The 14,298-nt window shown below is 38.8% G+C and overlaps 1 protein-coding gene across 2 annotated transcripts in view; it reads right to left on the reverse strand.

The window, feature by feature from the left end:
- Positions 1-14,298, reverse strand: part of lrba (LPS responsive beige-like anchor protein) — an 875,634-nt gene that overhangs the window by 740,876 nt on the left and 120,460 nt on the right. For both annotated transcript variants that reach the window (XM_043699606.1, XM_043699616.1), the window contains exon 21: positions 6,863-7,055. In XM_043699606.1, coding sequence (XP_043555541.1) covers positions 6,863-7,055 — 193 coding nt within the window. The remainder of the gene's footprint in view (positions 1-6,862; positions 7,056-14,298) is intronic.

Below are 14,298 nucleotides of genomic sequence, written 5' to 3' on the forward strand. Positions count from 1 at the left end.
TTGAAAAGAAACTCAAATCTAACAGACACAAGTAAATACAAGCTTATGCTACTGGTCCTTATAATTTAATCAGGAGTGACCCTGTAATGTTTAATTTTGATTTTAAATGCTATATTTTAAAATCCTTTCTAACATACACAAGGTAATTTCTGCTTGCACAGTTTTAATCTTAGAAGGGTTTAAAAACTATTTTGCATTGAAGAATGGATCCAATGTCTAATATATATTTGCAAGAAAATCTTAAATAGGAATAAGGATATGGCATCCAACTAATGCACTTTGAGGTGCAACAGGATAAAATACCATTTTGCAAAGCCTTTAAATGCTGACAACAACAAATCATACAGAAAAGGGAAATAGTGCAGCAGTGTCAGAAAGCCACCACACATTAATGAGTGTGATGCAGCTGTGGGAGGAGTGGATCATCGTGACAAACAGCTTAGCTGCTACAATGGTGGCAGGAAATCTATCAAACTGTACAATAAAATTGCGATTGAGTTTCTTTGGCTTTTTATAGGAAATTCACAGATTCTGATGTATAACACTGCAAAGTCATTCAAAATTACAGCATTTGGTCTTTTTTGATTAGAGATTTGGGGGGCAAGAGGAGAAAAAAAATGCTCAAAATAAAATATTGTGACCCAAGTTAAAATAAAAGTGGGATAAATAGTTGTCAGCATATACCATAAAACAAAGAAAAATCGAATCCTCTCAAAATGATATGATTGGACAGGATTTTTGGCAAAAGGAGAACCTTTCCATAAGAAATGTGCATAACAGTTGAAACAAGGGTGACAGGTCAACAAAATCTAACACAACATCCAAGTTAAACTGACTTAAATGGTGACAAGTGTCTTCCTGTTAATTCAGTTTTGGTTTTAAAAAATGGAATTACCCAGGAATGCAAATGAGGCATTTTTAACACTAGAAACTAGAATGTATTGCTCCACAATTCAACTCAAATTAATTCAACTTAAACAAAAAAAGCTGTACAAGTTGAATTCCTTCCAAAATACCACACTAATATAAAGATATTTACAAAACTATTGAAGGGCAGTAAAAGATTATGGGCGGCACTGTGGTTAGCACTGCTGCCTCACAGCACCAGAGACCCGGGTTCAATTCCCGCCTCAAGCGACTGTCTGTGTGGAGTTTGCACATTCTCCCAGTGTCTGCGTGGGTTTCCTCCGGATGCTCCGGTTTCCTCCCACAGTCCAAAAAAAGTGTGTGCAGGTTAGGTGAATTTTAGTGTTAGGTGAAGGGGTAAATGTAGGGGAATGGGTCTGGGTGGGTTGCACTTCAACGGGTCAGTGTGGACTTGTTGGGCCAAAGGGCTGTTTCCACACTAAGTAATCTAATAAAAAAAATTACTCTCAGGTCAATATACTGGAAATGTACACAGCTACTCAAATTTTTTAAAAATGAAATAATGGAGAAAATAGCATTGTGCTGTTGCTAAAATTGCTAATTGCTTCAATAAAAAAAGATTCAAAAGCATAGGGCTCGTGTTAAAAAATAATCCAACTTACATTAGTATCACATGCAGCATAATCAGAGAAATTCCAATGGGCAGGTTTAAGAAACAAAATGGGCTAAGAATGCACCACAAAGCTGTGAACAAATGAAATGGTGCAGCAGAGAGAAACGCAGTCAGCTTACTCTATCATTCATTAATATTACAACTGATCTGTACCTTAACTTTGTCCAAACACCTCAATTCAATATTCTTTAACTCATTGATAGATTTTTGCAAGCCAATCTCAGTTTCAAAATTGTCTATTAATTATTTAGCAAGTTCTTAAATGTTTTATGGGGAAGAGAATTCCCCACCTACATAACATTTTTATCAAAATGAGTTTTCTAATTGCTTTCTGGAATACTTTAGATTCAGAATAAAGCCAATGTCCCATAACCTCAAGCCCCCAACTCTAGTAGAGAATGCTTCTCTCTGTACATTCTACCAATTACTTTACAAATTATAACATCTTAAATAAAATAAATGAATACAAGCCCATTGCACTTAATTTCTTCATCCAATCTAACCTTGAGACTTTATGGCACCTTTGTAAATCACTTCTTCCACAATCAATTAATCCTTTCTGTAGTATGGTGCAGAACTGGGTAAAGTGTTCTAAATGTAGTTTTGATCACTTTTGGTACATGACAATTAGATTTTAGAAATCTGTACAAAGGGACTACTAAATTTCAGTGGATATCCAGAATTCCTAGCCCTTTACCATTTTAAAAAATACACTGATCCATAATATTTGTTCCAACATGGAAGGCCCAATAACACTGGCTTGCACCAAAGTTCATCTGGCAAGTGTTGCCCAATCACTTAATCTATCAATACTTTTTTTTAAAACACTACACGCCCATCAGCACTAAAAAACCCAAAGAACTGCAGATGCTGGAAATCAGAAACAAAAACAGAAATTGCTGGCAAAATCCAGCAGGTCTGGTGGCAAACATGAAGAGAAAATACAGTTAATGTCTTGGGTCCAGTGACCCTTCTTTAACTGAAGGGTGACTAGAACCAAAATATTAACTCTGCTCTATCTGCACAAATATTGCCAGACCCATTGAGTTTTCCCAGCAATTTCTGCTGGTCTCTCATTTGTTCTCCTTATTATATCATCCAACTCTGTGCCATGAGGAAACTTGAATATTTAGCTACTGAGTTACCAAGACTTTAGTCAATATAGAAAACAGGAATTTCAGCAGAAGATTTTTAAAATAGACCTGTTCAGGCATGTAGGACATACACCTGTAACAAGTGGGATTTAAACCCAGATGTTATGATCCAGAGGTAGGGACACTACTGCTGCACCTCAAATGCAACTAACCATTTTCAGTATATCCATGAATCTATGAATATCTATTTTCACAGGTATTTCTTCTATTGTCTGACCAATCACCGAACAAAGTTTATACATAGCTTCAATTCCACGGCCTTTCATTTTGGCTCACAATCCAAGTGGAATTTTACTGAATATCTTTGCAAATCTGGGTAAATTGCAATCATAGACATTCCCCTTAGACTGCTGTATTTACTTCCTCCAAAAATATTCAAATAGGTTCATTACGTAACATCTACTCTTTACAAAACCATGTAGAAATCGTTGAATTAAAGCAGATAAATAATTGGGGAAATAAGGAGCGCAAGTACAAAATTCAGCTCATATTGCATAACAAAATGGTGGAACAGATTCAAAATGCATGCATTAGTAAAAGATTGAAAAGCACTGGTTCTGTATTTAAAAATACCTTACATTCATATGCAGCATAATAAAACAAATTCCTACGAGCAGTTTTAAGAAACAAATGGGCTGAGAATGCAAAACTTCTATTTGCACAAAACTAATCTGACTGCCATACATATGCATGAACTACAGTTGCTCATTATGCCCAAATTTGTATGCCAATCTCGACGTCTTCAATTCTGAAGACAAGTCAGCCAGCTATTCCTTGAACATTAACAAGATAAAACTCATTAATCCACACTTGCTCAGCCAAATATTTCACATTTCATGCGTGCTGAAGAAGAAATTTTGGAATATGTTGAACAATACCAATACATCAGTTACCTTTCTCAAAAGGTCACCAATGATGAGGTGACTCAACTGCACCAACTCAGCCTTCTACAAAATATGGTTACAAGTGTTTGACAAAAAGTCAGTCAACAAAGGCCTGAGTATGCATAGAATCCCTAGTGTGGAATCAGGCCTTTCGGCCCGGTAAGTTCCACACCAATCCTCTGAAGAGTATCCCACATAACAGGTGTCATCAGCACAATCCTGTACTGCACCTGGACTGTGCAGTAATTTCATCTGTGTCGACTCCCCTAAAATAAGCGCTGTTCAAAACTCTGCTGCCCACATCCTAACTTGCATCAAGTTCTGTTCAAAATAAGCAAAGAACTCCTGATCCTGGAAATAACATACAAAAGCAATTGCTCGGAAAACTCAATAGATCTGACAGCACATGTGGAGAGAAAACAGTGTTAAGGTTTCAGGTCCAGTGGAGGCGACTGACGGAGGCGACTGGACCCAAAATGTCAACTGTTTTCTCTCCATGGATCTTGCCAGACCTACTGAGTTTTTCCAGCAATTTGTTTTCGTATCAAGTTCTGTTCAGTCATCTCACCTGCATTCACTGATTTTCTCATTTTTTTTTGGTTAATCAAATCTTAGATTTTAAAATACTCATCCTTATTTTCAAATCTCTCATCGCCTCAAGTCCCGCAACCCTCATATCTGTACTTGCCTCCTAGTTTTAAGCATCATTGCTTTTAATTAATGCATGAGTGCCTTCTATTAATCTAAGTATTTCAATTCCCTCCTTAAACTTCTGACTTTCTTTCCTCCTTTGAGACATTCGTCAAAATTCCAAGCCTTTAGTCACCTGCTCTAATTTTGTTCGTGCTCCTGTGACATGCTATCATGGATTTTAGTATATTGAAGCTAAAACAGAAGCATAAGTTAGTGCTGCTACATAGGGTAGGCAGCAAAAAGGAAGGCTGATGCTGTATTGGCATTTTAGTCAATCCAAAACATTGCCAGGTACATATCAATACAAAGATAGTATTTCGGTTTGAGAACAGGTCATCTAAGAGTTTACATCAGGTGCTATCAAGACTTAAGTTATACTTTAAAGCATCTTTCCAACTCACTTTCACTCCTCAAAAGTTTCCAAAATTATTTTTCAGTCATTTCAACATTACAAGCTTAGAAAAACACGTCTGTGATATCAAGAAAAAATAATCCAAGAGAATACAAAATGCTATAGTTCTTTTCTCATTGTTCCTGTCGAACAGAGAGGGTAGCATGACTACGGCTTTGACAGAGATAAAACTCCCACTTTTCAGCTGCAGGACATGGCACTAAATATTACATTTCCTTTCAACGTTGACTATTACGATTTCATGTGAAATATGAGGGATTCTTGGCAGTATGAGATTATGTCCATTATGGAGTACAAAGTTACAGTAAAATTAGTTCCTGCAGTGCAGTTTTACAGTTATCTCCAAATAAGCAATGGAGGAAAAATAATACTAAACTTCTGGGCAAATCTGGCAAACAAAACCAACATTTACAATGTTGACACAATAAGAGATTTACACTAACTGAATTGAGAATATCAACAAAGCAAGCTAGGCAAAGGCTGCATGGACTGGAACTCTGACATACTTGGTGCATGGATAATCCTCAGAAAGAGAAGATTTGATTCCAGTACAGCAAATAGATTGAAACTCATTCAACACACAGGAAAACACATCATCCTAGTTTAATGTGGTCCAGAATTTGAATATTAGTTTCCCAGCACTCTTGAAGATTGTTTTGACATAATTCAGTTAGCATATACCAAAATCTGACCGGTCACCTCATTTACTTTTGCTTCATGGGCATGTTAAGAGTGTTTTATACAGCTTCAGAATAACATGCTTGCTTTTGTACTCTACACATGCATTTATTAAGCCCAGGATCCCATTCATTTAATGAGGACATTTCCAAAGCTGCCCTCCTGCCTCAAACAATATGCAAATATACTTTGCAAAGTTCCTCTGCTCCTCCACTCTCTTGGAATTAGCTGACTAAAAACGGACTTCCGTGATTTTTAGCAAAAAGGTTTTCCATAGAAATTTGACTCAAAACATTATGAACCTCTAGTCAAACACAAGCTTGTATTTAATATTAATGACAAAAAATTAAGTTCAATCATAACAGGGGTATCCACAGCTATATATCACCATTTAGTACCTTGGACCTTCTATTAAAATTCTATAACACTTTGAAACTTGTGAAACGCACTGTAGCCAATCTGTCAGCATTCTGCACTCATGGTCTTCATGGGAATTACCCTGTGTGTCTCCAGACATTAACCATAACCCCACACACATTTTCTTGTCAAAATGAACCTAAATTTTTTTTTAAAAATGCACATATAAAATACACTTTAGTCACTATCATCACATCTACTACATTGTCCACAGGATAATATCTCATCTCTGCTTGCCCTGTCTAAGTGATAGCCTTTCCCTTGAATAACACAGGTATCATTCACATCTGAAGGTGCTGTGGAATAGTGCTTTGATTCAACAATTCACGATGTTATTTTCAAGAGTGTGTCAGGATAATGCTATCATAAAGCATCCATAAAGGCTCATCCAAGCTACTTAAAAGTTGACGTAATAATCTTAAATAGTTACATGTAGCTAATAATTTTTGATAACTACAATTTTATCCTTTAATCTCAAGAAGTTGATTGTTAACACATCAAAAAAGTCTTGAGGGAGAAATAACTTGTTTTTAATGTTCCATATTATGGCAGAATTAACCAGGTTTTAAAAAATGCAAAAACTCAATATATTATTGAAAATTGAAACATTCAAAGTAGTCGCAGCATAAATTCGTCTTCCTAAAATGATAAAAGCACAATCCTGATTGTCAAAATTAAATGGACTTGCAATACGTTCTCTAGCACTATCATCCAATTCTCATTTACTTCCCTGCACTGTAATTGCGCGACTAACAGCACAAAGATCAAGTATGCCCCCATGTGGCTTAAAAATTAAAACAGTCAATTTGCCCTTCATCAAAATCCTCCTTGAAACATCCAATAATAATAAATCAATTTTCAGTAAGGGACCCACCTAGCATTAATATATGCAAAAATATAGCAATTTTAATTAAGCAATTTCCTATGAAACTCAGTTTCAAGTAGAAACTCAAGTGACACAATCTTTCGTTATTTTACACACTGGTCATGGAAAACATTAAATGGCAACAAATAGAATCAAACTGCAACAATATTACACTGAAAAATTAGCTTGTTATCTAGAGTATATTAAAAATATTCTCACCTTTGAATGGGTTATTGAGAGTGTATCCACCCAGACACGCCAGCCACCCCACTCATACTTTATTGCATGATAAAGCAATATTCGGAAGATAGCGTATACCATCTCCGTTATTTTTTGTTCATCAGAATTCTTAGCATTGATATAGCAAAGAGATAACATCCACTCTTGCCATACTGAGCACTGCAGTAAGCTCCTGCAACACAAGAATGACAGTTCTGTTTTTTTAGCAATATGCAAAATTGCAAACAAATCAAAGTACAAATGAGAAATACAAACAACAATAAATTACCTTACTTTAATTCAACAAGAAAGACTAGTTACATTAACTTAGAAAATTGCGCTGGACTTTCTCCATAAGTTGTTGTGGTTCTGTTCGCTGAGCTGGGAATTTGTGTTGCAGACGTTTCGTCCCCTGTCTAGGTGACATCCTCAGTGCTTGGGAGACTCCTGTGAAGCGCTTCTGTGATCTTTCCTCTGGCATTTATAGTGATTTGTACCTGCCACTTCCTGTTGTCAGTTCCAGCTGTCCGCTGCAGTGGCCGGTATATTGGGTCCAGGTCGATGTGCTTATTGATTGAATCTGTGGATAAGTGCCATGCCTCTAGGAATTCCCTGGCTGTTCTCTGTTTGGCTTGTCCTATAATAGTAGTGTTGTCCCAGTCGAACTCTTGTTGCTTGTCATCAGAGTGTGTGGCTACTAAGGATAGCTGGTCATGTCATTTCGTGGCTAGTTGGTGTTCATGGATGCGGACCGTTAGCTGTCTTCCTGTTTGTCCTATGTAGTGTTTTGTGCAGTCCTTGCATGGGATTTTGTACACTACATTGGTTTTGCTCATGCTGAGTATCAGTCCTTCGTCCTGGTGAGTTGTCGTCTGAGAGTGGCTGTTGGTTTGTGTCTTGTTACGAGTGCTAGAGGTCGCAGTAGTCTGGCTGTCAGTTCAGAAATGTTTTTGATGTATGGTTGTGTGGCTAGTCCTTTGGGTTGTGGCATGTCCTCATTCCGTTGTCTTTCCCTTAGGCATCTGTTGATGCCCTTAGGCACACTACCATACATCAAAAACATTTCTGAACTGACAGCCAGACTATTGCAACCACTAGGACTCCTAACAGCACACAAACCAACAGCCACTCTCAGACGACAACTCATCAAGACGAAGGACCCGATACCCAGCATGAGCAAAACCAATGTAGTGTACAAAATACCATGCAAGGACTGCACAAAACACTATATAGGACAAACAGGAAGACAGCTAACGGTCCGCATCCATGAACACCAACTAGCCACGAAATGACATGACCAGCTATCCTTAGTAGCCACACACTCGGATGACAAGCAACATGAGCCCGACTGGAACAACACTACTATTATAGGACAAGCCAAACAGAGAACAGCCAGGGAATTCCTAGAGGCATGGCACTCATCCACAGATTCAATCAATAAGCACATCGACCTGGACCCAATATACCGGCCACTGCAGCGGACAGCTGGAACTGACAACCGGAAGCGGCAGGTACAAATCACTATAAATGCCGGAAGAAACATCACAGAAGTGATTCACAGGAGGCTCCCAAGCACTGAGGATGTCATCTGGACAGGGGACGAAACATCCGCAACACAAATTCCCAGCTCGACAAACAGAACCACAACAACGAGCTCCTAAGCTACAAATTTTCTCCATAAGTGCTGGTATTCTGAGCACCTGCCAAGTTTATGAAAAAATTATATTCTAATAATTTTAGCTGGATATGACATGACTATGAATTAATTCTAAATTTGAAAGTGCAAACATTTAATAAATCACTTTCTTGTAACATAAACAAAAATTTTAAATGATTGCAAACAGCGAGTATATCTAAAATTCAGACATACATCAAGTACAACATTTTCTTAATTTGCATTTGTCACAAGCTATATGACAAACATAACTGTATACACAAAGCAACTTTGCTTCAAAGGCAAATAAGGGGGATGCAGGCATATACTTTACTTTTATCCAGATGAAATATTGTTACAGGTTACCTAAAATATTAAGCCTCTCCAAACTGCAAGAATCCACCTGCATTTCGCATGACCATCCATTTAATGCAGAAGCAAGTTGAAATTCTGCTAGAACAGTTCTAATTTTTGGAGATATGTTTTGTTAACTTTATTAATTTCAGTTAAACAATTACAGTTTTGTAATAAATTTACCGTTATCTTGTTTACCACTAAAGTTTTACTGTTGGCTGTTTTGAAATTGAAGCAAGTGCAAATTAAAATCAAGCCAAATACATACACACAAATGTTTAGCTGAGACACCACACTGGCCACCTGATGCACTTGTGATAGCTGGAAGACATCCCAATGAGAGTATTTTTAAAATATGGATTTTTTTAAATTCTGAAAACAAGATAAAACTGTTTAAAAGTAATTGTTCCTTTGAGCCTTAAGCTACCTTATATTTGCATTTAACTATAGTGATAGCTATTTAATGAGTTACCAAAACTAACATTTCACTTTGGTTGTTTAACTGTTACTTTCAGTCAGTTATAAAATAGTTCTAATATGGTAATCAGAGCAATAGTATTAAAGTCCCGGTCAGACTAAGTCACCTAGTTAAGATGTTGTTTTATCTCTCATCTTCCTTAGCATGTCAGTGAGCCCAGCAATGTCAACAGTTTTACTTCCAATTCACTTTGAAGAAATTAATAGCAAACATAGTAATAGCAAACATAATTGATTTAACACAGTAGAGAAGTCACAGATTGTCATTCAAGTACTTAGAACAAAAATTCAGCAGAACATAAAAGGGACACAGAGGCTGCCTTGGGAGAAATGGTCAAAGGAGAAAACCAAGATTGAGCAAAATTGCAACTGTTTCTATAGCTCTGGAATTGCAGAATGCAGATGTTGAGGACTTTTTTTAAAAAGCATTGATGTATAATGAAGATATTTTTCAATAAATTTGACTTGATTAAGTGAAGAATTATGTTCCACTTGTTTGATTAGGGTTAGTTGTATAACATCTTCTATAAGAGGTAGGTTCAATCAGACATTCAAGAAAGCACTAGACAAATATTTGAACAGAAAACCTGTGCAGGGGTACAAGGAAAAGGCAGAAGATTGGCACCAAGTAATTCGGAGAATTGATACAGACATGATAGGCTGAATGGCCTCCCTTCACACTATAACAATTCGGCGATTCTGTGAAGAATAGTTATGTGAACGAGATCAAAAATCATAAGTTAATGATTTTATTGTTACTTGTACTTAAATGGAAAACAACTGCAGAGCTGTGAAGTGTAAAGGAATTTAAGTGTTCTGGTGCACGTGTCACAAAAAGTTCGCTTGCAGATACAGCATATTGTCAAGAAGGTTAATGGGATGCTATCCTTTAGTACAAGAGGAATTGAACATACTATGAAGGATATTATGCTTCAGTTGTGGTCTCACCAATGCCCTGTATATCTTAAAACATTGCGCGCAGTTTTAGTCTCCTTATTTAAAAGGAAAAATATAATTGCATTGGAGGTGGCTCAAAGAAGGTTTACTGGATTGATACCTGAAATGAGCAGACTGTCATAAAAGAAAACATTATGATTTGGAGGTGCCAGTGTTGGACTTAGGTGGACAAAGTTAGAAATCAGACAACACCAGGTTATAGCCCAACTGGTATATGTGGAAGCACTAGCTTTCGAAGCGCTGCATCTTCATCAGGTGGTTGTGGAGCAGAATCATAAGACACAGAATTTATAGCAACAGGATTGCAGTGTTGGACCAACTCGGCATGCTATGGTTACTAGCCAAACCATATATCCAGTCTCACCCTAAGAGGCATCGACATGACTGTGTCAGGTTTCTGCCTTCCCAGTGTGCGTCTGCGACACAAACAGAGTGTACGGCCACCCTGTAGAATTTCTTTGGGATACCAGAGATTTCTACACAACCCTGAATACCTCAAAATTTAATGATCTCCCCGGTGGATCACAGGGACTACTGCTTTAAGCAGATTTACTTGCCATGTACAGGAGGGATACGTTACTGAAAATACCGAATTTAAACTAGGCGACATTACATGCCACCTCCCTGCTTAGTCAACCTTCCACCAGGTGCAGAATACATCCTTGGCATTGATTACAGTAGAACCTCGATTAACCGAACATCAATTATCCGAATTTTGGATTAAGTGAACAAGGTCAAGGTCCCATAAAAATGGCATTAGGCAACTCAGCATTCAGTTATTAGTTAAACAGCAAGAAATGTTTGGTAACTGGCAGTCAAATTACCGCTTGTGTACGATAGATCAGTTCAAATGGCATTATGGCGAGCATTGCCAAATAACCAAGAAATATTCAGATAACCGGCACTGATAAATTACCACTTGCTTCTGGTTATCTGAACAAAATACTCCCCACCGGTCTCGCTCAGGTAATCGAGATTCTACTGTACATGACTAGGTACAGTCTTGCCTTTGATCCAGTAAATGCCTGCATAGGTCAACTGTCTCCATTTAGCAATGCACACATCATTTCAACAAGCAGTTATGCTAATCGGATTAGCACAACAGGAGAGTTTTGGTTCAATTCCCTAACAATGACCCGCTATGAGAGGGGTTATAGTGAAACACAAAGGGATATTCGCCCAGTATAAACACGACTACTGGCATATCCCAGGAGAGATCATTATCGAGGGGTCAGACCCAAAACCACCAAGAAAATAAGGTTCCCCAGACAGGCAGAGGGGAGGTAGCCAAGGTAACTGACAGTCTGTTACAGCAAGGAGTGCTGTGATCTGTAGCCTCCACTAATAATGTTTCAATTTGGCTAGGCAGAAAACCAGATGGTTCAGTGTTTAACCATTGATTATGAGAAGCTTAATAAAGTCATCCCACTCAATGCACCAACAGCAGCCAACAGCCCAGCCACAATAATGAAACAAGCCCCTCAAGCAAAGTACTTGATATGGTTTTTGGCCCATACCCTTACATCGGTCCTCACAGTACAAATTCGCGTTTACCTTTCAGGACCAGCACTATACCTGGACTAATCTACCCCAAGGGTTCCATAATGCATCCTTGATTTTCCATAGACGATTAGTCAAGGGCCTAGAAAGGTTTTCTGGCCTGACTGCCTAATCCAGTATGTAGACAACTTACTCCTACAAACTGAAACAAAGGAGAAACTTATCCAGCTCCTAGATGAATTACTTGACCTTTTAAGTGTGCTAGGTTGTAAAATAAACCCAAAAAGGCACAGATTCTACAGCCCTCGGGTTACATACTTGGGAAAGATAGTCACCCATGTGGAAAAAAAAAGAAATAGACCAAAAGCAAATAGATTCCATTGCGCTACTCCCACTCCTGAGATGTTAGTGCCCTCTGATCTTTCCTAGGTAGAGTGGGAGACTGCAAGAACCACATCGATGGGTTCGCTACCAAAGCAGCCCCACTCTGTGTTGCTGAAAAAGAATGTTGCCTGGAACTGGGCATCCCAACATACAAAGGCAGTAACTGGTTTAAAACATGCCGTTGTAACAGCACCCGCCTTACTAGTTCCCAATTCTGACTTACCATATGCCCTAGAAGTTGCAATCACAGACCAGACGATAGCTGCTGTTCTACTGCAAGAGTAGCATGGTAGGCCAGATCCAGTGACCTACGTCTCCAGGGTCCTATTGCCGACAAAGTAAGAGTTTTCCACCTGTAAACGATACCTTCGAGTCTTTTGGACAGTCCAGCACTTCAACTACATTATAGTCAGTGGATTTAAACAAATATCAACTGAGCACACCCTAGTCCAGCTCCTGCTGGATAGCTGAAACAACAACAGCTCAGTGAGCCAGATTTGAGCCGGATGATGGTCTAATCTGCTTCAAGGTCAGGGCATCATAGTCAGATGTATCAAAGTGCCCACGTTCCTCACCAATAACCTAAATTATGGGGAAGACTCACATGACTGCCAAATCATAGTTACTAAACACCCCACCAGGCCTTTATTCCAAAGCAACAGGAGAAATGATTAGAAATGAGACAAAAAGGTTGAGGCGCAGACAGCACAGTCAAAATCTATGTAGATGGATCCTCCACCGTAGAGGATGGTAGTCTGGCTGTGGGATATATATGACAGACCATAAAGGACTGCCACTAGTTGAATGAGCTTTACAATTCCCAGACATCCAAGTCCCCAAACTTCTGAAATAGCATCTGTAGCCTATGTAGTCAGCTACCCAAATCTGGTCCCTTCATCCACAGATATAAACTCTGATAGCAAGTATGTGTACAACAGCCTCATTGAATTTATACCATTTTGGGAAGCTTGAGGCTTTATTGCTGCTGATTGACAACCGCTACCATCAGCCCCCTTAATAAAATCTGTCGATGGAAGGAAATATGGCATAATTAAAGTTAGAAGCCACCACAAAACATCCCCAGAAGATAACCGCAAAGCAGATGAGTTAGCTAAGAGAGGTGCTCATGTAGGAGAATTCTGGCAGCCACTCACAGGTGAGCAGGCAAACGCAGTCATGTAAGCCAAACAAACAGAGAATCTTAGGCAAGCACAATATCATGATAATTCCTTGAAACAGATTTTGGGAGTTTATCCGGATGTTTATGATGAATGGAAGGATTTCCGTACAGGCACAGGATGGATTAGTTTTAAAGGCAGGAGTTTACGTAGATCCGATTCAAGACAGAAATCAGATCATGTACCAATACCATGATGGGCACAGGCACCAAGGAATGGAGGCCACAACCAAACAACTGACAGGACTGTGTTCATGACCAGAGTTACATAAGGATCTAGCACACTACATAAGGAACGGACACACTACATAAGGAACTATCTGATGTACGCCAAAAATAATCCAGACAGGCATACTTGAAAGGGAAAACTGCACCCGTCCAGTGGAAGGCCCTGGACAAATCTACAAATTGATTACACAGGTCCCCTTCCACCATGTAGGAACAGATTTACTTATATTCGAGACATCATAGACACGTTCACGAAATGGGGTCCAGCCCACAAAATCGAGTCAAATCAAGGAACCCATTTCACCGGCCGAGTCATGCAGAATGTGATGACTATGCTTGGTATCAAGCAGAAATACCACACTGCATGCCACCCTCAATCAAGAGGGATTGTGGAAAAAGGATGAACCGCACCCTAAGGAAGATAGTGCAGCAGAACAATAGAACTTGGGACACTACTTCCACTCGCCCTCATGATGGTACGCAACACCATCTCACAATCCCCAGGGTATATCCTTCATACTCTAATGACAAGCTCACCCACGAAAACAGTCAACTACTTATTTGGGCTTGACCTCTCAGAATCTGACCCCACTCATGAAAATGTGGTGCAGCAGCTAACCGAAAATATCAAGGCCACTTCAGTTTGCAGCAGCAGTCAGGTTAGGGACCAAAAGGAAATTAAGTAAGGCTTAGTTCAACAGTAAA

The sequence above is a fragment of the Chiloscyllium plagiosum genome, chromosome 1, assembly GCF_004010195.1.
Source record: "Chiloscyllium plagiosum isolate BGI_BamShark_2017 chromosome 1, ASM401019v2, whole genome shotgun sequence".
Lineage (NCBI taxonomy): Eukaryota > Metazoa > Chordata > Chondrichthyes > Orectolobiformes > Hemiscylliidae > Chiloscyllium > Chiloscyllium plagiosum.